At 48.6% G+C, this 21,216-nt stretch overlaps 1 protein-coding gene and 1 pseudogene across 1 annotated transcript in view; both read right to left on the bottom strand.

The window, feature by feature from the left end:
- The window catches only part of MYO5B (myosin VB), a 334,299-nt gene extending 313,427 nt beyond the window's left edge, over nt 1-20,872 (bottom strand). Inside the window, exon 1 of the mRNA XM_070452570.1 lies at nt 20,561-20,872. Within this exon, the coding sequence (XP_070308671.1) occupies nt 20,561-20,587 (27 nt within the window). The 5' untranslated portion in view covers nt 20,588-20,872. The remainder of the gene's footprint in view (nt 1-20,560) is intronic.
- LOC110130733 (cofilin-1 pseudogene) lies at nt 6,111-7,172 on the bottom strand (annotated as a pseudogene).
- Nucleotides 20,873-21,216: the final 344 nt, after the last annotated feature.

Below are 21,216 nucleotides of genomic sequence, written 5' to 3'. Positions count from 1 at the left end.
ATCCACCCATCGTCCCTGTGAGGCTCACCCCCAGGACGCTACGAGCCAGAGCATGACTCCAAGGTCAGCTGTGAGAGGAGGCCTGCAAGTCTCTTCACCCTTCAGGTCTCAGCTCCTTCTTCGCACTCCTTCCCTTGGAGAGCAAGAAAAATGACAACGAAACACAGCTTGGGAAGCAGCGCATGTATACAAAAAGCTAAGATATCACTGTGAAGGATAAAGAAGTGACATCTCCCGATGGAGAAAAGCAGAAGGCAACACGGTGGGATCTTCAAAGCCAACTCCCCCTCACAACAAGGCCACAGTGAGCAGACTGGGGCACGGCAGATTCTCCCAGATGCTGCCACACAGCATGAAGCAGAAAAGGCCTGTTTGCCATCTTCGCTTACACAAATGCCTCATGTCGGGTGCCGATCATCTGCCTGACACAGACGTGCTGCGACCCCAGATGGCAGGCCCTGTTCATAGAAGCACACACCCCACTGTACTCTTTCAGGACCGCACCTCCTTTTCTCTGGCCTCTATGCCCTGGGCCCCCAGCTCTTCCCCATATATCAGTTCCCAGGTACTTCTCTCTTCTAGGCAGCCACCTCTAGCTCTATTGATAGCAACCCCTTAAAAAATGTCTTCAACATCAGAAGATAGTGGAGTGACATCTTGGGAGGTGAGGGAGCTTGGTTCTAAAGTCAAGTGAGGTGCTTTTAGAGGCTCACTTCCCTTCAGAGCCTCTCACTTGGAGAGGCTCCGAGCTGCCGAAGGAAACAGATTCCCTCCTTCCATCTCACCCTCACCCCAAGGCACACCCTCATGAAGCAGGGTAATGACGCACACCACTGGTTTTTTCATGTCCCAGTTGGTTTCTTGGGAATTGCTTACTTTTGCCCAGCCCACACGCTGAGTATCTGATATTTCACTGTACCCACAAGCCAGATTCACCCAAGCTAGAGGACGATGCGACAGTTGCTTGGTCCTGCTCCAAAGACATCCTTCCCTCCCCAGCTGGTCCTGAGTCCAGGCCGACGCTTCATGATGGCCAGTCCAGGGCCACCATTGACAGAGGACACAAAGAGAACTCTGCAAAACTGAAGAGTCACTACTGTCAATCACTGACTTGATTAAAAGAAAAAAAAAGAGGTGGTAAAGAAGTTAATGTGATAGCAATCTCACTACAGTACACACAATCAATAGCCTTTCCCGAAGGCTGCAACAATTTAAGCAACTACAGTTTTCAGCCTTTAAGACAACTGTGCACACTATGATCATCACTTACTATCCCAGGTGAAAAAGTTATTGGCACAGGTTTCTCGCCTGTATTTCTGGTTACGTTTGAAGTCGCCTTCAGTCATGTCAGCACGCCAGCACCAGATAAACCAGAGTTAACACTTGTTAAGATTCAAAGTCCTGTTTTATAAGGGAGATGATGAACACCAGGTTGTGGAAGAACTTCATATGATACACATTTAAAACAATGTCAAAAGAGTAAAACTAAAGTAATTATGTAAGTCAAGATAGTCCAAGTTTTATGGATACAAGTTGGTGCTAAATTAACTTTGTTCTCAAGAATAAGCTCCAACAAAGTTTCACCTCAGTGCTGGAGGCAGCTGTGAAAAGATTCATGTAAACACTCTTCCTTACTTTGGGTAACATTGTATTTTTATGCCCTAAAAAGAAGAGTACAATAAGCAAACTCTTGTAACAGCTTACAAACATTTTGTTTATTTGAATTTTTATACACTCTCATCCTCGAAGTGTGAAAGTCATGTCCGACTCTTTGCGACCCCATGGACTGTACAGTCCATGGAATTCTCCAGGCCAGAATACTGGAGTGGGTAGCCTTTCCCTTCTTCAGGGGATCTTCCCAACCCAAGGATCAAACCCAGGTCTCACCACATTGCAGGCAGATTCTTTACCAGCTGAGCCACAAGGGAAGGCCAGGAATACTGGAGTGGGTAGCCTACCCCTTCTTCAGCAGATCTTCCCGACCCAGGAATCGAACAGGGGTCTCCTGCATTGCAGGTGGATTCTTTACCAACCAAGCTATCAGGAAAACTCCCCACCCCACCCCTCCTCCTCAAACGCATGGTAATTTATGGGAATCATTCTTTGACATCACTATTGGATATTCTGTCTTAAAGGGCTACACAAACTTCAGCCCGACCCTGTCCCATCCAATCAGATTGTCACCCTATGTCCATTTAGCTGTCTGACACGCAGACTCGAGCCTCTGAGGCTGGAGGGAGGAAAAAACAGTTTTCCAGCTGACAAATGGAGGTCCCATTCCAGTGAGCTCCGAGCAGCTCAGAAAAGGAGCAGCTCTGGAGCCTGAAAGGCCCTGAGTGATGCAACTCTGAGCTTCATCGCTACCCACTGAAGTGTGGTTCTAGTCCGGGGGATCTAGGGAGCGTGCCCCTCCCCACGCTCAGAGGCAGGAGACAGAAGGGCCTGTTGAGGGACTGGCAGGATGGAGAGGTGAGACTTCCTCCTAAACCACTGTCTTAGAGCTGCCGTGACTGCCCGGGAGCCTCAACAACTTCCTACAACTCGGGGGCCACATCCGACGGCGCCTGTCATCCTGGTAAAACGCTCCCTCCATTCACTCCTCCTGGACAGCATTTACCACACAGAATGTAATTGTGAGCTAACGGGAAATGTGCCTTACACACCTCCTACATCCAGCGCTGTGCCCGACGTCGAGAAGATTCTCAAATATTTTGTCCATTACATAATACTGCCCAACCAATTGAGAACAAGAATGCAAGACATCTCGGGGGTGAGAGAGGGTAGTTCCGGTGAACATGATGAGCTGAACATGGATATCTCCACAAAACAGAGCTTCAGACTCAGAGTTCACAGTCCAAACTGGCAAAGTAGCATCAAGGCCACCTCCCACCTGTGTAACCCGTTAAGCCAGAAAATGTACGACTGAAAATGATCAAACGTCCCATCTCAGTGCCACAAACCCAAATCCTAACCACTGCTTACCACACTGACTGGCTGAAAAACTACCATTTCTTAAGGTGTCCTGTAACTTCACAGGAAAAAAACACAGATGCTTAAACACAGCTCATCAGGAAAATGTGACCACTGACCACCCTCCCCAACCCGGCAAATCACAAGAAACCTGAGGCGAGATTTTAAACTCCAGCATGGAGCCGAGAGTTGACTTACTGAGTGAGATAAAGTGGAACTCAGCTATAGGCTGACTAATTATCTGGCGGGCACTCGGCTGCGTCGTTTTAAATACAGGCTACCGTGCCAGGGCCGCTGGTGTCATTTACAGCCCTGGGCGCATTATTCTTTGGCCGACATTCAGGCAGTTTCAGATTTCTGCCATGGTTCACACTGCGACTTGAGCACAGTTCAGGCAGATACCCACGCGGCAAGCGCGCTCTACGCGCTGAGTGTTGTGTGTAAGCCCAGGAGCCCGCTGAGTGGCACTTCATTTCACACTGCCAGTTAGATTTCAGGGATGTTATCACGGTGGGCAGTCCCTAGAGCCTTTACTAAGAATGGATTACAGAAGGTTAAGGGATGTGAAGCGAGGGAGGAAGGAGGAAGAAGAGGAAGCAACCAGAGAAAAAGGAGAGGATGTGGAATACTTTTGGCAGAGAAGATAGACAAAAAAAAAAAAAGATTTATTATTGGACTATTGTACTAGTAGACTCCCCTGGTAGCTCAGACTGTAAAAGCGTCTGCCTACAATGCAGGAGACCAGGGTTCGATCCCTGGAGAAGGAAACGGTAACCCACTCCAGTATTCTTGCTTGGAAAACCCCATGGATGGAGGAGTCTTGTGGGTTACAGTCCATGGGGTCACAAAGAGTCGGATTCGACTAAGCAACTTCACTTTCACTTATTGTAATAGTGGTTGTTAAAGCCCATATTCCAGCATTGGTTCTAGGATCTAAAAGCAGGTTACACATGGGGACCACCACCAGAATCCAAGGCAGGGATTAATGATAGTAAAAAAAAAAAAAAAAAAACACAACCAGATTAGAGGACTTCCCTGGTGGTCCAGTGGTTAGGAATCCGCCTGCCAATGCAGGAGACATGGGTTGGATCCCTGGGCCAGGAAGATCCGACATGCCGTGGGGCAACTAAGCTCACGCACCACAACCATTGAGTCCGTGCCGCACAACTAGAGGAGCCACGGCGATGAGAAGTCTGTGCACCGCCACAGAGAGAGGCCCCAGCTCGCCACAGCTAGGGAAAGCCTGCTGCAGACACCTGCCAAGTGCCAGAAGGACAGAAGCCAGACACAGGCGTCCTGCTAGTGGTATCCAGGCGGAATGCTCCCCCCTGTACACTCAGGGGAGTCCCACAGTTGTAAGAGGTCTGGAGCACCAGGGCTGAAGGTTTGAGGTGACAGGGGTCCACAAAGCCAGGACTTGAAGCCTCCTTCTGTTCTTTCCCTCCCCACACCTGAGAGAGGAGAAGCCCATGCATAGCCCTGGGGCTTCTCCACCGACGCCAGGGCTTCTGCAAGCAAGAGCACCCAACCCAAGGCTGGCCGCCCCACGTACAGGCGCTGGAGACAGTGACTCGGCGCCCACAGCAGCCCTCCTAGCCCTTCCAGCTCTCACCCCACACTGCCCTTGGGACTGAGGCTTCCCAAGGATAAGACCTTCTCCTAGCAACGGGATTAGCACCAACTAATACAGTTCACGTGGTCTCATTTCATCGCAGGAACAAGCCTCTGTTGATATGATAGCTTCTAACCCCTGTTTTACAGATAAATGAGATTTAGAGATTAAGTAACTGTCTGTGGTCACATAAGGGCTTCCCTGGTGGCTCAGTGGTAAAGAACCCGCCTGACAATGCAGGAGCCATGGGTTCAATCCCTGGGTCGGGAAGGTCCACTGGAGAAGGAAATAGCAACCTACTCCAGTAATCACATGAACAGAGGGGCCTGGAGGGAGGGCCTCAGGCTCCTCTGTCATAAAAAGAGCCAGACTTAGCAACTAAACAACAAAAAGTCACACAGCTGATAAACATGGGGGGAGGGTGACACAAGACACCAGTATCCAAAACCCAGGCTGGGTCAGGCTGAAGGTTATGCTCGTGACCGCAACATTTTCCCTACCCTTTTTTCTCCAGAGCTTTTTTTGTTTTTGTTTTAATTGTGGCATAATACACATAATATTTGGAGAAGGAAATGGCAACCCACTTCAGTATTCTTGCCTGGAGAATCCCATGGACAGAGGAGCCTGGTGGGCTACATACAGTCCAGGGGGTCACAAAGAGTTGGACATGACTCAGCAAGTAAGCACACATAATATTAACATAAAGTAGACCATCCTAGCCATTTTGAAATGTACAGTTCAGTAGCATTAAGCACATTCGCATTGTTGGGTAACCATCATTACCACGCATCTCCAGAGCATCTCATCTAGCAGAGCTGACATTCTATATCCACAGAACAACTCTCCCTTCTCCCCTCCCTTCCACAACCAACCTTCCTGCTTTGTCTCTATGAATTTGACTCCTGTAGACCCTTCCTAAGTAGACTTATACAAGATCTGTCACTTTATAACTGGCTTATTTCACATAGCGTAAGTCTTCGAGGTTAATCAGTGTTTACTAGCACGTGTCAGAATGTCCTTTGCTTTTTGTCTGTTTTTAACTGAAGGTTCCTTCCTAGTCCTACTTCCATGAGTGGCCGTGACCCAGGGGAAAAAGGAAAAGGGAACCAGGGACCAGTCATCTCTACAACACAGCACTTATACACAGAACTAAACACAGAAGCCCAGAGTCACTGCTGTTAGAAGTTGGCAGCATAGGAATAGGGCAGACAGAACAGGTGAGAATTGGGGGGGTTAAGAAATACACCCACCTGCCCCCACATACTCCTGTTGGAGCTTATGCTACTGCAACACAAGAAGAAATCAGATCAAAACAGTCTGAGGAGGGGGGCAGAACCTTCAGGGATGGAGGGAGGAGGATGGTCCTGGAGGTAGGGGGTGTTGCTTGGCAACTGGAGTGAAGGGATAGTCCTCCCCTTGCTGGGATCCCCGCCCTGCACCCCCCAAGTCTGGTAGGAAGCGGGCAGCCTACAACCCTGTGGGCAGGTCTGGAGCTGTCAGATGCTCCAGGCTGGGGGCTGGCGGCGGCTCAGGAAGATTTGCCCTCCAAGGAGATGAGGATGCTTCCCCCCAGCTTCTCTGCCAGGGTGCAGTGGTCCTTGACCTCCTCAGAGCAGTTTTCTTGTAGTCATGTTTGATCCCCATCAGCTTATCCTTGACAGCGTCGTTGGAGCTGGCATAGATCACTCTGCTCTTCGGGGTTGCATACTCAGGGTTTCCAGGCCCCCTTCTTGCTCTCCTTTGTCTCATGGGTTGCATTACAGAGGGCAAAGTGGCATCCTTGTGTGGCAGCCCGTGACAAGAGTGGTGTAGCATCATCTGAAGTCTGGCCCGCATCACCCACCAGCATCTCCTCACCCTCCTCCAGCATGAGGTTTGTGTTTTCACTTAGGCAGAAGAGCACCTTCTTCATCCTCTGGTGAAGAAGACTTGCACACTTTCACATCATTGAACACTGTGATGACACCACAGGCAGCCACATTGGCAACCACATTTCTAGAAGTGAAGGGGAAATAGCGAAGAGAGCCAGAAAAGACAGGAGCCACTGCGGCCGCCGCTGCGATCAGACTGAACCAACGTCCTTCCTTTCTAAGGCCAGATAACATTCCATTGTTTGGCTGTGCCCCATTTTGTTTATCCATCCATCCACGACAAACACCACCTTTTGACAACTGCAAATAAGACTGCTCTGCCTTCCTTTCTCATCCTGCCTGATGCATAGCAGCAGTGAGAAGGTCCCTTCTCACCAAGGATGGATGGAGCATCCTTCCATCTACTTTCAAAAGGGCCTTTTAAGAAATTAGGTGGAATGGGCTTTTCATTTGATTTTTTAAATCAATAGGTATTTATTAATGCTATTATACCTGTCATAACATTGAGGCAATTATACACCCACATCCTAAGTTAATAATATTAGCAACCATGTATATTTAAAATGGGACTACAAATCAGTGTCACTAAAATTTTGGTGAGCCTTTTTAACCAAACAAACCAGAACTGCTACATTCAAATTAGTATTTTTCTGACAGCAGGGGAGGCTCTACGCAGACTCATCACTGAAAACATCTGACCTGACTACTCCTGAGGACATCGGCTAGTAAAAGGCCTAAACTGTCAGTACCTGCAAGTCACACTTTGTCTATAACAGAACTGTAAGTCAGTGACTTCCTGCCTTACTCAAACAGCTTCATTCTTTGAAGAACCCTTGGAAGTTTCCAGAAAACAAAGCATACCTTCCAGGCAAAGGTTCTGTCTTCCATACAAAGGAAAAAGAATGTTATCAGATTTGAAGCCAATTTCAGAACTACTGATGAGCTCCAGTATCCTTGTACTTCTGCCAAAGGGAATATACTGAAGGAAACAGCATTCATTCAGACAGGCTCTGATGTTAGCCATAAAAACCACATTTTAAGGGTATTCTTATCATTCTGATAAGGCTTCTTATACAGTTACACACATGTACACACAGTAAAATGACCATTAAAAAAGCAAGCAGCTTGACAGCAAAGAAACACTAGTTTGTGGCTAAGGAGACATTCATTTTCCTTCCTATTGTTGTTCAATGGCTAAGTCGTGTTCGATCCTTCGCAACCCCATGGACTGCAGCACACCAAGTTCCCCAGGCATCATTTTCCTTATTTCACAAATAAACATCAGCTCTTTATTAGCAAGTGGAGGCAAATTAAGAATTTGATTAAATCTGATGAGACAAGATAAAGCAATTTATCTCCTTTTAATGCAGGAACACCTCCTTAATACTTATTCATACAACAAATGAACTACTGCACGGGAAGAGCTCAAGGCCAAAGACGACTTTGCAGGGATGGGCTGTGACACACATCGCTGCAAATAGGAGACGCTCCGTGCAGGTGTTGGCCGAGGGATGAACATAAGATGGTCTGAATCTTCAGATTCAAGCTGTGAGTATCATCACTGTTCCTGTGGAGAGAAGTTGACTGAAACAAACTTGATCTGATTTTTCTTCCCTGATTCACAGTTGCCCGTTTTGAAAGCCACCTGCTTTTTTTGATCTTGAATAAAGGATGGAGATTCATATTCACCCCCACCTAGTCACACAAATATCCGAGAGTCTTGGTGAGATTGTTAATAAAAACTTGAGTTAAGTGAAAAAAAATAAGATTATACTTATTTTTTTTAATTGGACAATAATTGCTTTACAATGTTGTGCTGGCTTCTGCCGTACAACATACACCGGTCACAATTATATAGATGTGCCCTCCCTCTTCAGATCCTCCTCCCTCCAAGACTATACTTTTAAGGTAAGTGATAACCTTCAGAAGGCAAAAGCAAAAAAATGCACGTCATCAAAATTGTGTAAAATTAGGGTATTCAAACCAAGGCAGTTACAGTGATACGAGCTTTCATATCCACAAATGTTGCTTTGCTGCTAACCCATGTTCATACCTTGTGCTAAGCCTTTGCACACAATAATTTTTTTTTTGCACACAATAATTTAAAAAAAAAGAAAAACAACATTTAATTATCTCCTAACAGGGCTCCACATACCATAGATTTAGGCAAGCACCAGAGGAAACAGATGGGCTTTCCACCGGGTACTCTAAGCCAAAAGTCGTGCCAACACAACAGCAGATAGCATTACAGTACAGGTGGTTCCTTGGTGAAAAGACCTTTCCTCGAAGAGCCATGGCCTGGAAACAGTGAGGGAGTACAGGCGGTCTTTAAACCAGTTCAAGGGCATTTATTGAGTGCCTACAGTATGCCAAACCCCATCCTGGGGAAAGTAAAGGATGTGAGTATAAGATTCAACCTATATCTTCAATGAGAGCAATTGTTAAAACACACAAACCCAATCATCCATTGCACACACGTAAGAAAACACAGTGAAACACATTCTAAAATTACCTACAATCTCAAAGCTTTTTTAAATTTGGCTTTATAACTCATCCTATTTTCCGCCAAATCACCTTTTTTAAGTAACTTATGAAGCACAGTAATGAAACGAATACCCATGAACTAGTCAGAAAATCAAGCGGCCTGCTATCAATGCTATTCCCACTCCTGCTCCCCCAGTACCCCCACCCTCCCTGGATAACTACTATTCCAGTTGCCCTTTCCCTATTCAAGTTGCCTGTTCCCTCATTCCCTCTTTTTTACTCATTTTATCACATGGATATCCTTCGCGAACACTGTTCGTTTTGTTGATTTCAGAAATTCATAAAAATGGTATCGATTCTGCCTGAATTCCTCTCTGAAGCACTAAGCTGTGCGTGCGTGCTCAGTTACGTCCAATTCTTTGTGACCCCATGGACTGCAGCTCACCTAAGCTGAATGTCACATCAAGTCAGGTAACACGTTCTGAGCACGCTTCATAACACTGGTGGGGCTGCACTGGGGCCTGGATGGACAGCTGGCAAAAGGAAGTTAAACCGGAGTCTAAACTGAATGTCCAGGGCACACAAAAGTAGTTGAATACAGTACCATTTACCAGCTCAAATATCTTACCTTTTCATCCTTCCCCACAAACACACAGCATCCAGGTCACAATACAATGGACCTGCCATCCTATTGCCAAGTACCCTTTTTCTTGTGGAGGCCCTTAAACCAGGGGACCTGAACTACTTAGGGTTGAAGAGATTTTAAGCCCTTTGAATTCCATGCAAAAGGCATCTGGGTATTCTGGTTCCTTTCAGGATTTCATGCCACCACATGTTTGAGCTTCATAAAGGCAACAGCTCTACAGAAAAAATCATTAAGGATGGCCCATGATAGACCTCTTTATTCCTCTCCGAATTTCAGCCAAGGAGCAAAAAGCCTGCAGGGGCCACGTCACTATTAGAATGATTCAAAGGAGGGTAATCGTTTACAGGCCCTGAAGTAAATTTTAAGACAAGCCTTATGGGCCATTAACTTGGAGCTCAGATGTGTAAGCTCAATCATTCCCGCAGCAAATTAGCAAGATATACCAGTGCTCATCTATACCAGGACCCACACAACTGGCGGAACTCCACCTTGCATCAAATCTAAAACCACTTTGGAGCTTCCAAAGAGCTTAAGTTCCTGATAAGCACCTGAAGCTGTAATAGGGATCCTGGGTCCTGGATGCTGGAGGAAGGGCCTTGTCTCTGATGGCCAAGTTGACATCCTGAGTGAAGGGGAGTTCATTTTCCAAACACCGTTCAGAGAATAGGCAGTGAGTGGGGCACATCCATAAATGTGAAAACCTTCGACCAAGTGGGGAGGTGGGAGAGAGCCTGTAGGAGTCTCAGACCTGCTTCTCTGGTCTCAGCCCAGAAAGGGAACGAAGCGCCCCTCAGACATCAAGTATGATAGGAAGGAAGATGTTCCGGAGGCAGATGGAGCCTGGAGGGAAAGTGCCTGGAAAGCAGACAAGTGCCCTGGAATGAAAGGAGGGTTAGATTTAAAATTGAATACCATGTGTAAAACAGATAGCTATTGGGAAGCTGCTGTATAATGCAGGGAACCCAGCCTGGTGCTCTGTGATGACCTAGAGGGGTGGGAGAGAGAGGGGGTGTACACTTAACGGCTGATTCACGTTGTGTGGTAGAAACCAACACAGCATTGTAAAGCAACTGTTCTCCAGTTAAAAATAAATTTTTTTAAAAAATCAAATAAGTTACACTGATTGAGTTTCATTTACACCTTCTGCTTATTACGCTTAGCCCTTTTTGAAGATGTGACCCTCCTTCGGGGCCTGTGTGGCCTAAGGAGAGCCAAAACCCAGCCTTTTTCCTTCAGGAAGGACAGTTTGAAGAAGCGCCGGGATGCCCGTGGGACTGAGAGTGGGGGCATCGAAAGGACTCAAGCAGCGGGCTCCCCAAGGAGAGAACTATGGGTCCGTCCACCTCCCTTGTTCTGTACTCACAGACCCTCCTTTCTCCTTTCTCTCTGCTGCGGGGGGCAGGGCAGTGCCGGTGGAAAGGACCCTTCATGTTAGGGCCTCGTCTATGCACAAATGATGTTCCAGACCCACCTCAATGAACAGAACCTCTTGGAAGGCAGCAGAACAGAGTGATCAGGCAGCTGGCGTGGGGGTGGGGGGGTCCTACCCTCCTACCCAGGAGGAGTGTAGCTTTGGGCAAGTGAGGCAGAGGTCCTTGTTTGTAGATGGGGGTGATGGAGGTGCCTACCATATAGTGTTATTGTTAAATGAGTTAACATACACCTCTTAGAAATGACCTGGCTCAAAAGTCATTGATAAATGTCAGGTATTATAACTGGTGGTTTCCAACTTAGAGCTCAGAGTTGTGTAAGCTCCTAAAATAGTAAAGGGGAAACTCATGCCAAAGTACCTTATTTAAAACACATATTTGTAATATTTCATCCTGAACATTCTGGTTTCCATGACTTCCCACATATAAAAATATAATCATTTAATAAGCAAAAATATACTTATAAACAATGTCTTAACAGAGGAAAATCAAGGAAAACCACAAAGGAACACACCAAGCAGGTGAAAAGACGCTCCATCCCCCAATGAAAGTCAACTTTAAACAAAATTCAAACGTTTAGTGTCAGTTTAGAAAGAGGAAGCCAGCGCCAGGGAGGAGTGAAGAAACAGACTTGGTTCTTTTCTAGAGAACAGTGGCCTTATCAATGAAGACTTGTAAAAGTGCATGCCAGCAACTCCACCTTCAGGCTCTTATCCTAAAAATACTGAAAGGTTCCTAGAATGCTCTGCAAAATTTTTCACAGTATCAAAAGACTGGAACCAACTAAACATTCATCAAAATGGGAATGGTGAAAAGCATTACAGTACAACCAAGTAGCCCTGTTATGCAGCCGTTAAAATGGTAAACTTATCTTTACATACTACAGGGATGAAAAAGCCATAGTAGATTAAAATTTAAAGTAAAAAACAGGATCATGTCATACATATAAGTCTATATTGACTGCATCATGCATAAGTCTAAAGCAGTACCGCCCAACAGAAATGAGGCAAGCCACATGTGGAATTTAAATTTTCCAGTAGCCATATTATATCCAAAATATTATTTGAACACTTCACCAACATAAAGAAAGCCTAAGTGGGACATTTTACATTCCCTTTTTGTGCTCAACCTTGGAGATCTGGTGTGTACCCATCCCAGCTTAGGCCAGCCTCACCCCAGGAGCTCAGCAGTCACGTGTTACTTACTGGATTTACCCTACTGGACACGGTGGGTCTGGCATACATGTGCAGTTAACAGGAGCTGTCTGGGAATGGGATTACAGAGCCCTTGCCTTTCCTGCATTATATGAATGGCTTCAATAATCATTTGTATTAACAAAAAAAAAAAAAAGAGCATGGTGAAAAATTGCTTTAATTTTCCTTAAGAGCTGTAACAGGAGACCAGACAGCACAGCTTAAATTGAAAGCTTCTTCCAAACTGTTCTTGCTCTTTCCCCAGGAGGCCGTGGGGATGGGAACCTTTATCCCTAAGCCTTGGTTCTCCATTCCTCAGGTAGTTCTGTACTTGCAGCAGTTCTTCCCTTTCTCTCCCCTTACAGCCAACACCCCTGGCAGATGGGCTGAGAGAGGAAGCCAACATCCGCACCATCGCTGAAGAGGGAAACAAGTTGATGAACAGTTGCCAAGTGCAGACACTGTGCTAGGCAGGCACTTCACCTATGTCTGATCACATAATCCTCCAATAATCTTATAATGCAGGTACCATGCCAGTTTTTCAGATTAAGAAATCAAAGCTCAGAAGGTTATCTGCTCCAATGTGTCAGAGCTGAGAACGTGTAACCACACTACCCACATGGTCCACGGCAAGATCGTGGCCACAGAGCCCGAGACCACCCATCCCAAGGTCATGATCTTATCTCTATTAAAATCATGCTGTAAGACAACTCTATTTCTAAGAGGAAAGCAAATCCCAGGCATCTGTTATCTGCAAGAACGTCAGAACCTCACATTTCTCCTTTAAGCTTGTTCATACATCCTCAAATGTAAATGTCTTCACTTATACAAACCACTCTCACCCCAAACTCAGTGTCAAAATCAAGCATTATCCTTGCCTTCTTTATTTCTGTCCATCCTCATGGTGGAAACTTCAAGGTCATAAATGACTCTTCTTCCATTGCCTGTATAACCAGGTATTTGAGCTCTAACCTGAGTAATCCCTAAATGACTATAAACAAACAGGGATAAGCACACCGAGCACCCAGACCTTAGTTTCTGAATACCAGTCTTCGATAAAAGGGAACTGACAGACATCACCTTAAACAGGGGATCAAAGTGACACCCCCTGTAATGAGACACTGCTACCACAGATCTCCTGAGATGATCCATCTCCTGCAAGCAAGGCACACCGTTTCTGATGTGCTCTTGCCAAAAATTTATAACTTCCATCGAAGCATGGCAAAACATCAGAAAAACTCAAACTGAGGTTCATTCTACAAAAATAGCTGACCAATGCTCTCAAAGTGCCAAGGTCAAAAGGAGAAGCTGAAATTGAGGACTGTCACCAAACAGAGGAGACTAGGCAGTTGTGATGCTAAACCCAACATGGAATCCTAGATGGGCTCCTGCCAGGGAAGGTCGGTAGTGGGAAACCTAGGGAGATTCCCATCAGGCGTGTAGACAAGCCTGTAGACAAGTTAACAGTATTGTACAAATGTTCATCTCCCGGTTTCAATGATCACAATGTACTTATGAGGTGTTAACATCATGGGAATTTGGGAATAAATACACAGAAACTCTATTTTTACAACTTTTCTATAAGGCTAAGATTTTCATAAAGAGTTTTTAAAATACTATTGTGGCTACTAGTCATCCTTGTCCATGCTTAAAATCACTCTACTATCTCTTACTGATGGTGCTGTTCCCAGTCTCCACGTGTATCCAATACCTATTCATTCTTCCAAGCCCACTCAGGTGCCACCGCCCACCTGACCAACACCGCTACAGAACATCTGTAACTATGAGTACGTGCTCTCCTCTCATGGCACACGGGGCATGCTGGCTTGTTCACTTTGTGAATTTAGGTTTTATTGTCCAATGATGATGCAAAATGTGTTTGTGTAGACAAGAACACCACGGCACACATAAGCCCTCTCAATTTAAAATGGACTGCCTTTTAACATGGTTCCTGGGAGTCTACTGAATTAGAAAACAGAGGTCTGCTAGTATTTCAAACCTATCCACATTTACCCTGATGAACTTGATCATCTAGAGAAAGTGGTGTGTAAACTTATATATTATAAACAGTATAGTTTATGGCTAAGTCTTACCACAGAAAATGACAGTATTAAACACATACACATGCATGCCAGAATTTAGAATGTCTGAGTTTCTACTCAGAGGAGCCCTGGCCCTTCAACAGCAAGAGAATACCATCTTTCTGTTGAACAAAATAAGCACAATAATAGACTCCAACCAGGCCTGGAGCTGTCAGAAAGTCTAATAGGTGGCTATCCTGAAGCTAACGAAATGAAATATTAGGAACACATCAACAAAAAGGAAATGCAGAGAAACTAGCAGCTGAAAAGCAAGCTCTACCAAGAGGCCCAAAGCCCAAATGGAGAGACCTGGTGTCAGCATGCAGTTATAAGGAAGTTCACACCCAGCAGGACTCCAGAGGTTTCACAAGGGGCGGGGGCAATCTCCCAGATAACACCCTACTGGATAGGGGGCAGAGCACACACACAGTGAAAGTGAAAGTCGCTCAGTTGTGTCTGACTCTTTGCGACTCCATGGACCATACAGTCCATGGAATTCTCCAGGCCAGAATACTGGAGTGGGTGGCCTTTCCCTTCTCCAGGGGAAATCTTCCCAATCCAGGGATCGAACCCAGGTCTCCTGCATTGCAGGCAGATTCTTTACCAGCTGAGCCACAAGGGAAGCCACACACAGTGGAGACTCCAAAGTGTTTGGTCCAGCCTCTGATGACACCAACCTAAAGGCAGAAAGCGAAGAGGAACTCAAGAGCCTCTTGATGAGCATGAAAGACAGTGAAAAAGCTAGCTTAAAACTCAACATTCAAAAACCGAAGATCATGGCATCTGATCCCATCACTTCATGGCAAATAAACGGGCAAAAATGGAAACAGTAACAGACTTTATTTTCTTGAGCACCAAAATCACTACAGACAGTGACCGCAGCCACGAAATTAAAAGACGTTTGCTCCTTGGAAGAAAAGCTACAACAAACCTAGGCAGTACATTAAAAAGCAGACACATCACTTTGCCGATGAAGGTTCTGGTCAAAGTCATGTATGGATGTGAGAGTTGGACCATAAAGAAGGCTGAGCACCAAAGAACTGATATCTTCGCAAACTCTACGAGAGAGTATAGGACATAGTGTGCTACAGTCCATGGGGTCACAAAGAGTCAGACATGACTGAGCAACTGAACAACAACTGCTCTCCAGGATCTCAGCCTAATCAGGGAGATATGGTGTGACAGAGAAACAATCAACAAGGGTGGACAGGGCAAGCCTGCTCAGAGCACACAGGTTACAGGCAGGCGGAGAACATGCCCTACGAACTGGTTAACAATTTGCATGCAAACTTAGAAATTCTTTTTTTTTTCTGTGCAAAGTTTTAAGATTTTTTTTTTTTTTTTTTACTTATTTTGTACTGAGGTATAGCTGATTAACAATGTTGTGACAGTTTCAGGTGAATAGCAAAGGGACTCAGCCATACATATACATTCATCCATTCTCTCCCAAACTCCCCTCCCATCCAGGCTGCCACGTAACACTCAGCAGAGTTCCCTGCACCCTACAGCAGGTCCTTGTTGGTTACCCCTTTGAAACAGAGCAGGGTATACATGTCCACCCCAAACTCCCTAACTATCCATTACCACCAGCCTTCCCCCAGGCAGCCGTAAGTTCGTTCTCTAATTCTATGCATCTCTTTATGTTCTGTAAGTAAACAAACTTGGGAATTCTGATGGTCATCAGCAGAGTCAAGAAAGGCCCACTGGGTTTGCAGGCTCAGGTGGGCAAGGGGAGAAGAAATGGAGTGACAGGTAGGGATGGAAGCAAAGCAACAGATGAGGCAGAGAATGAGGCCGAGAAGGAAAACAGGAGTGTGGGACACAGAGCCCTGAGCGGCCAAGAGCCCTGGAGCTTCTCAGCGCCCACCTGGCCAAGCCACCGCGGCGCTGGGTTCATCCAGGTTCCCCACGTCTCACCCTGGGATGAGGATCCCTGTCTGAGGGCTCTATCAGGCAAGGTTCTTGGGAAAGGGGAGTGGGTTCATGAACTGGGAAAGGGGAGTGGGTTCATGAACTGGGGGAGGGAAGGAAGCCCCCCAGGAGTGTGATGGTCAGGGAAGTCCTGAGCGGAAGCACTTCTGCTCAGCCTGTGCAGGAGGTCTGAAAACAGCGTGGGCCTCGGGGAGAGCTGCCCTGTTTCCAGGGCCGGGGAACTGGGAGCTACAGCTCTGAGACTCCTGTCGGTTAAAGGACTGTCCCCTGCAGGGGCAGGGTGGGAGGGACATCATTTCTCAGGCTCCAGGAAGCTTTGACAGAGACCCAGGAGCTCAGTACTGGAGGAAGCAAGCGCCAGGCAGCGTGTAGGGGGCGGTCCAGGGCAGACGAAGAGCATAATGGCAGTGGTTCGCCAGGCCCTCGTCTCTCTACCAGGGTGCACCAGGGGAACGGGAGCTCCTGCTGCCTTCCAGACCGATACCTGGAGAAGCCTGTGTCACCCGATGCACAGGGAGGAGACAGTTGGAGAACATCAGCCCAGATGCACAAGTTCTATTTTCCAAAGGACTGGCCCCCAAAATAGTGCCCTTCGTAAAGGCCCCCTGAGCTCAAAGCCATCACTGATACACACAGGGCATGTCCACTAGTAAAGTCACCTAGCAGCACTCCCAAGTCCTCTGCTCAGACACCACCTATCAGCTAGAAGCCAGGCAGGAAAGGGAGGATTTGAAGGTGCTGGTGTCAGTCTGCTGATTTCCCCAGCCGCTCAGCTGGTAAAGAATCTGCCTGCAATGCGGGAGACCTGGGTTCGACTCCTGGGTTAGGAAGATCCCTTGGAGGGAAAGGCTACGCACTCCAGTATTCTGGCCTGGAGAAGTCCATGGGACTGCAAACAGTCGGACACGACCGAGCGACTTTCATTCTCACTGCTGGCTAGAACCAAAGTGGCACCCTGAAGACCCCATGATTTCAGAGAGCAGTGTTTCAGTTTTTCATCCAGAATAACCCTTGTATAGAGAAGGGTTGCATTAATCAGCCTGAAAGAAAGGCTATGTATTTCAAACTTTAAAAACCAGACTATCTTCTGCAACCACCATAATCAAATCTTGTTTACTATGCTTAGGCATGTTTGGACATCTTCCTGGGACCTGGGCTAATTTGACTTATAAAAGACTGTCTTTTCCTGTGGGGTGAAACAAAGTGCTAGCACTTGCCACATACGTGCCACTTGTGACAAAAGCCCATCATTAGCTCCACCTTTCTGTGCGGGTGGATGTGGCTGACTCACCCTTGACGTCACCCTCGAAGCGAAGCGTCACACATGCACTCTCACTCTTTTTTCCCATTGAGGAAAACCTCAGAACAAAGAAAGCAATTTCTTAAAGGCGAAGTGTTGGGTCTTCTGAAAACAAGAGTGCTTTTGTCATGGGAAATGCCCTCTACCAATAACTAAAATCATCTCTCCCCTCCCCACAAAAAATTCCACGTATCATATAAGCCTCCAGTTGCAGAGAACGGATCAACAAGGAGAAGAGCAAGAAAACAATAACGTGGAAGGAAGAGAAGAAAGTTTTTTCTTGGGTAACTGGGAATAGACCAATATACCAAGTTCTTACCTGAAACTATTTACAGTACTTACAGGCTAATTTATACACTTAAATAAGCATCTCACAGTCTAACAACAACATCTTCTTATACCATGTCACTAAAGCAACAGGTATAATCAATGAAGGGCTCTAAAATTTCCATCCCACGCATAAATGCTGTTGGCATAATAGATCATTATTTCCATCATGCATAATATATTAAAGTGCGTGCCTGGACCCAGTGTTCCTCACATTAGAAAAGCCCACTAGCAAGTTAAAAATAAAAACGGGAACATTGGCTGCTCTGATAATACACTAAAATAAACGAATCATCTTCCCCAAGAAACAAAGTGAATCTAAGTCGCAGGCACGGTTTCTCTGTATAATCTGTGATTCATATGCATACTGAGACTCCAGCCTAGCAGGTGGAATGGTCATGGTGAGGAAACAGCACAACTGCTCCTCGTAGTAAAACGTGAGTGTGTTCAACTCCGCCAGAAAAAGTAAGAGCCGCTCAAGATGCAATCTGGATGGAAGCTACTGCGTGGGCCACAGAAAAAGCTCAATTTGAGATTCATAAACCTAAAACATGATTAAGAACAGGAAACCTATTAACAGTGAGGTACAGTCCCCGAGCCTCAGGGAGAAATGTTAAGACTGCTTTTGGACTAAGAATGCCAAATCCTCATACCAACGAAGCTACTTTTTTCCTTAAGCACCTTGAGTGCCCTCCCAAAACCTTTTATTCAAGAACCATTTTTGTCCTTTATTATCTATAAGTCAAGAGAGAGTACACTGTAACTTTTAGCTCAGACTCCTACTAACTCATAATTCCTAATAATTAACATGCAATATGCTCATTTCTAACTAAAAATCGAGTGTTTTCCCTGAAAGCTGTCTTCAAAAGCAACCTGATATTCTTGTTTTTCAAGATTAGGGCTCCAAAAATTAAGGGTTTCTTCAGTTGTCCATCAGCTTCATGTAATATGGCAATTAGTTATCGTTTGATAAAGTACTATAGGATATGTGGCAGGTATATTCGGTTGAGTCACTCATTTTACTTAGGATACAAGCGGTATTTTCGTGCACTTCCGTAAGGTTCAGCACTTCACACTCCAGATTTTTCCCTGCCTCGCTGGTTTCCAGCCTCCCATTGAGGCACCAGATAACCCGCTTCAAGGGAAGAACTGAAAATTAAGCTTGGAGGGCTCCTCTCAAGACTCCCACTGGTCAACGGGATGGGGCGCTCTTCCCAAACCAGAAACGCCAGAGAGTGCACCCCCCGGCTCCACACCCTATCCTCCCAGAAGCTTTCATCAGGGATCGCGGCCGGAGCCGGCGAGGTGCAGCAGGTGAGGGCGACCCCGCCCCTAGCCCGGTTACAGACCCCACTGCCAACCTCGCATCATCCAGGCTCGGCCCTATCCCCCTCCAAGAGGGCGAGGGATTAGAAAACTCCTTAAACGGAAAGGGGGCGGCCAGCCCACGGAGCTGCAGGGCTTGCCCAGGTGCGGGGCAACCGCGAGACGTCTCCAGGTGAGGATGCGGAAGTAGCTGTCCCTATCCCGCCCAGACCGGTTGGCCCGGGCACGCGTCCTGGGGATCACACACCCGGGCGTGCGTCCTGGGGATCACACACCCGGGCGCGCGCCAGACGCCCCTCTGCACACGTGGACAGGTGGGCACCAGGCACTGGCAAACGTGTCCCCGCCCCAGTGAAGACAAACCGGCAGACGACGTGTCGGGGACATCCAGAACTCAAAAACAAAAATTTTTTTAAGGGGGGATGGGGTACGAACGTTAAAAAAGGCCCCTCACCCACCCCCTCACCGGCCCCCGCGCGCCCGCACCAAGCGCCACCCCGAGGGGGCCCCGGCGGCGGCTGGCGCTGGGAGGAGCGGCGTCCGGTCTCTAACTTCAATTGCGGCAACTGCTGCGGAAGCCGGTCTCCGCCCCGCCGCACCTGTTCTCCCGACTCCAAGGACCGAGTCCCGCACATCCATTCTGACCTTGAGGACATCCTGGAAATCCCACACTCCACCCCGGGGGTCAGCAGTACTCCCACCCCCTCCCCGCAGGGACTGAAGCCCACTCGGGGCTCGCCCGGAGGGACCACCTCAAAATACCCACCCCGCGGCCGAGTAAGGAAGCGCTCCCCTCGCCCTCCCGAGGTCTCCGAGCATCCTTAGACCCGCGGCTTCCCCACCACCTTGCCGCCGCGCCCCACCGCCAGGTTGAGATCCCACCTTTTCTCCCCACCCCGCAAATGGAGGAACACCCCCCCCCGAATTCAGATCCTTTGGCAAGCTAGAGGGTCACCGCCCCCCCGAATTCAGGGTTCCCCCTCTTTGGCACGCGAAAGGGTCGCCCTCGGAAGATCGCGCTGCAGAGCACCGAGGTGGGGTCCCCAAGCAGGGGACCACCGCGGGCGGCGGGGTGGGGAGGGCAGTCCCCGCGGCCCGGGCTCTGAGCCTGACGGTGCCGGGGGCTTCGGCCGGACTGCGCCGGGGCGAGGACAGCTACCGCAGGGCGTCGGGGAGCCGGGGTATGGTCCTGGCCGGGGCGCTCCCGGAACAGCCAAACTTTCTCCGTCACCCGAAGTTAGGGGCTCGGAGGCGGCGCGGAACGGGGAGGCTCCGAGGAGTAGCCTGCGCCCCCACGCCCGCGAGGAGCCGCGGGGTACCGAGACCCCGCGTACCGCGCGCCCCGCCGCCCTCCCCCGCGCGCCGGGCTCGGCGCGGCCCGCGCTCACCTGGCTGTACAGCTCGCTGACCGACATGACTGCGCCGGCCGGGCCGAGCCCGAACGCGGTGCCCAGGGCGGGCGGCAGGTCCCGGCGGCTCTCAGTCCTCGGCCGGCCCGTCCGGCGCCATCTTCTGCCGGAGAGTTTCTCGGCTCTTTTCCCTCCTCTCCGACCTGCCCCGCCGGCTTCCTGGAGGCGCAGTGGCCGGCTCGCTGTCTGCGGGCTCGACCTTTACTCCCGCGGCGGCGGCTGGCGGCGGGCGGGGGAGGAGGCCGCGGCGCCGCTCCCCGCGCAGGTATGGGAGGCGGCGCGGGCGCGCCGGAGGGAGCGGGCGGGCGCGCGGCCGGTGCGCCGCCGCCGCCGCCGCCTCCTATGAGCCCGGCGGGGGCCGGGCCCGCCGCCGCGGGGTCCCCAGGGCCGGGGCGGGGCCGCGCGCGGAGCGATCGCCGACCGCCCCCTGCCGGCCGCCGGGCGCGCGCGGGGCAGGTAGGAGCCCTGCACCTGCCGCGCGCGCCCCCCGCTCGGACTGCGCCCGGGGAGGCTGGGCGGACACGCAGAGACCAGGAAAGCAAAACACGAAAGAGGAGGAAGAACCAGAGAAGGGAAAAGAGGAGTAAAAGGGAGAGACGCCTGCGGCCGAAAGGCTTCGTACATTTTTCCTGTAG

Source organism: Odocoileus virginianus, chromosome 22, assembly GCF_023699985.2.
Source record: "Odocoileus virginianus isolate 20LAN1187 ecotype Illinois chromosome 22, Ovbor_1.2, whole genome shotgun sequence".
NCBI classification, from domain to species: domain Eukaryota; kingdom Metazoa; phylum Chordata; class Mammalia; order Artiodactyla; family Cervidae; genus Odocoileus; species Odocoileus virginianus.
This window is presented reverse-complemented; position numbering and strand designations above follow the sequence as displayed.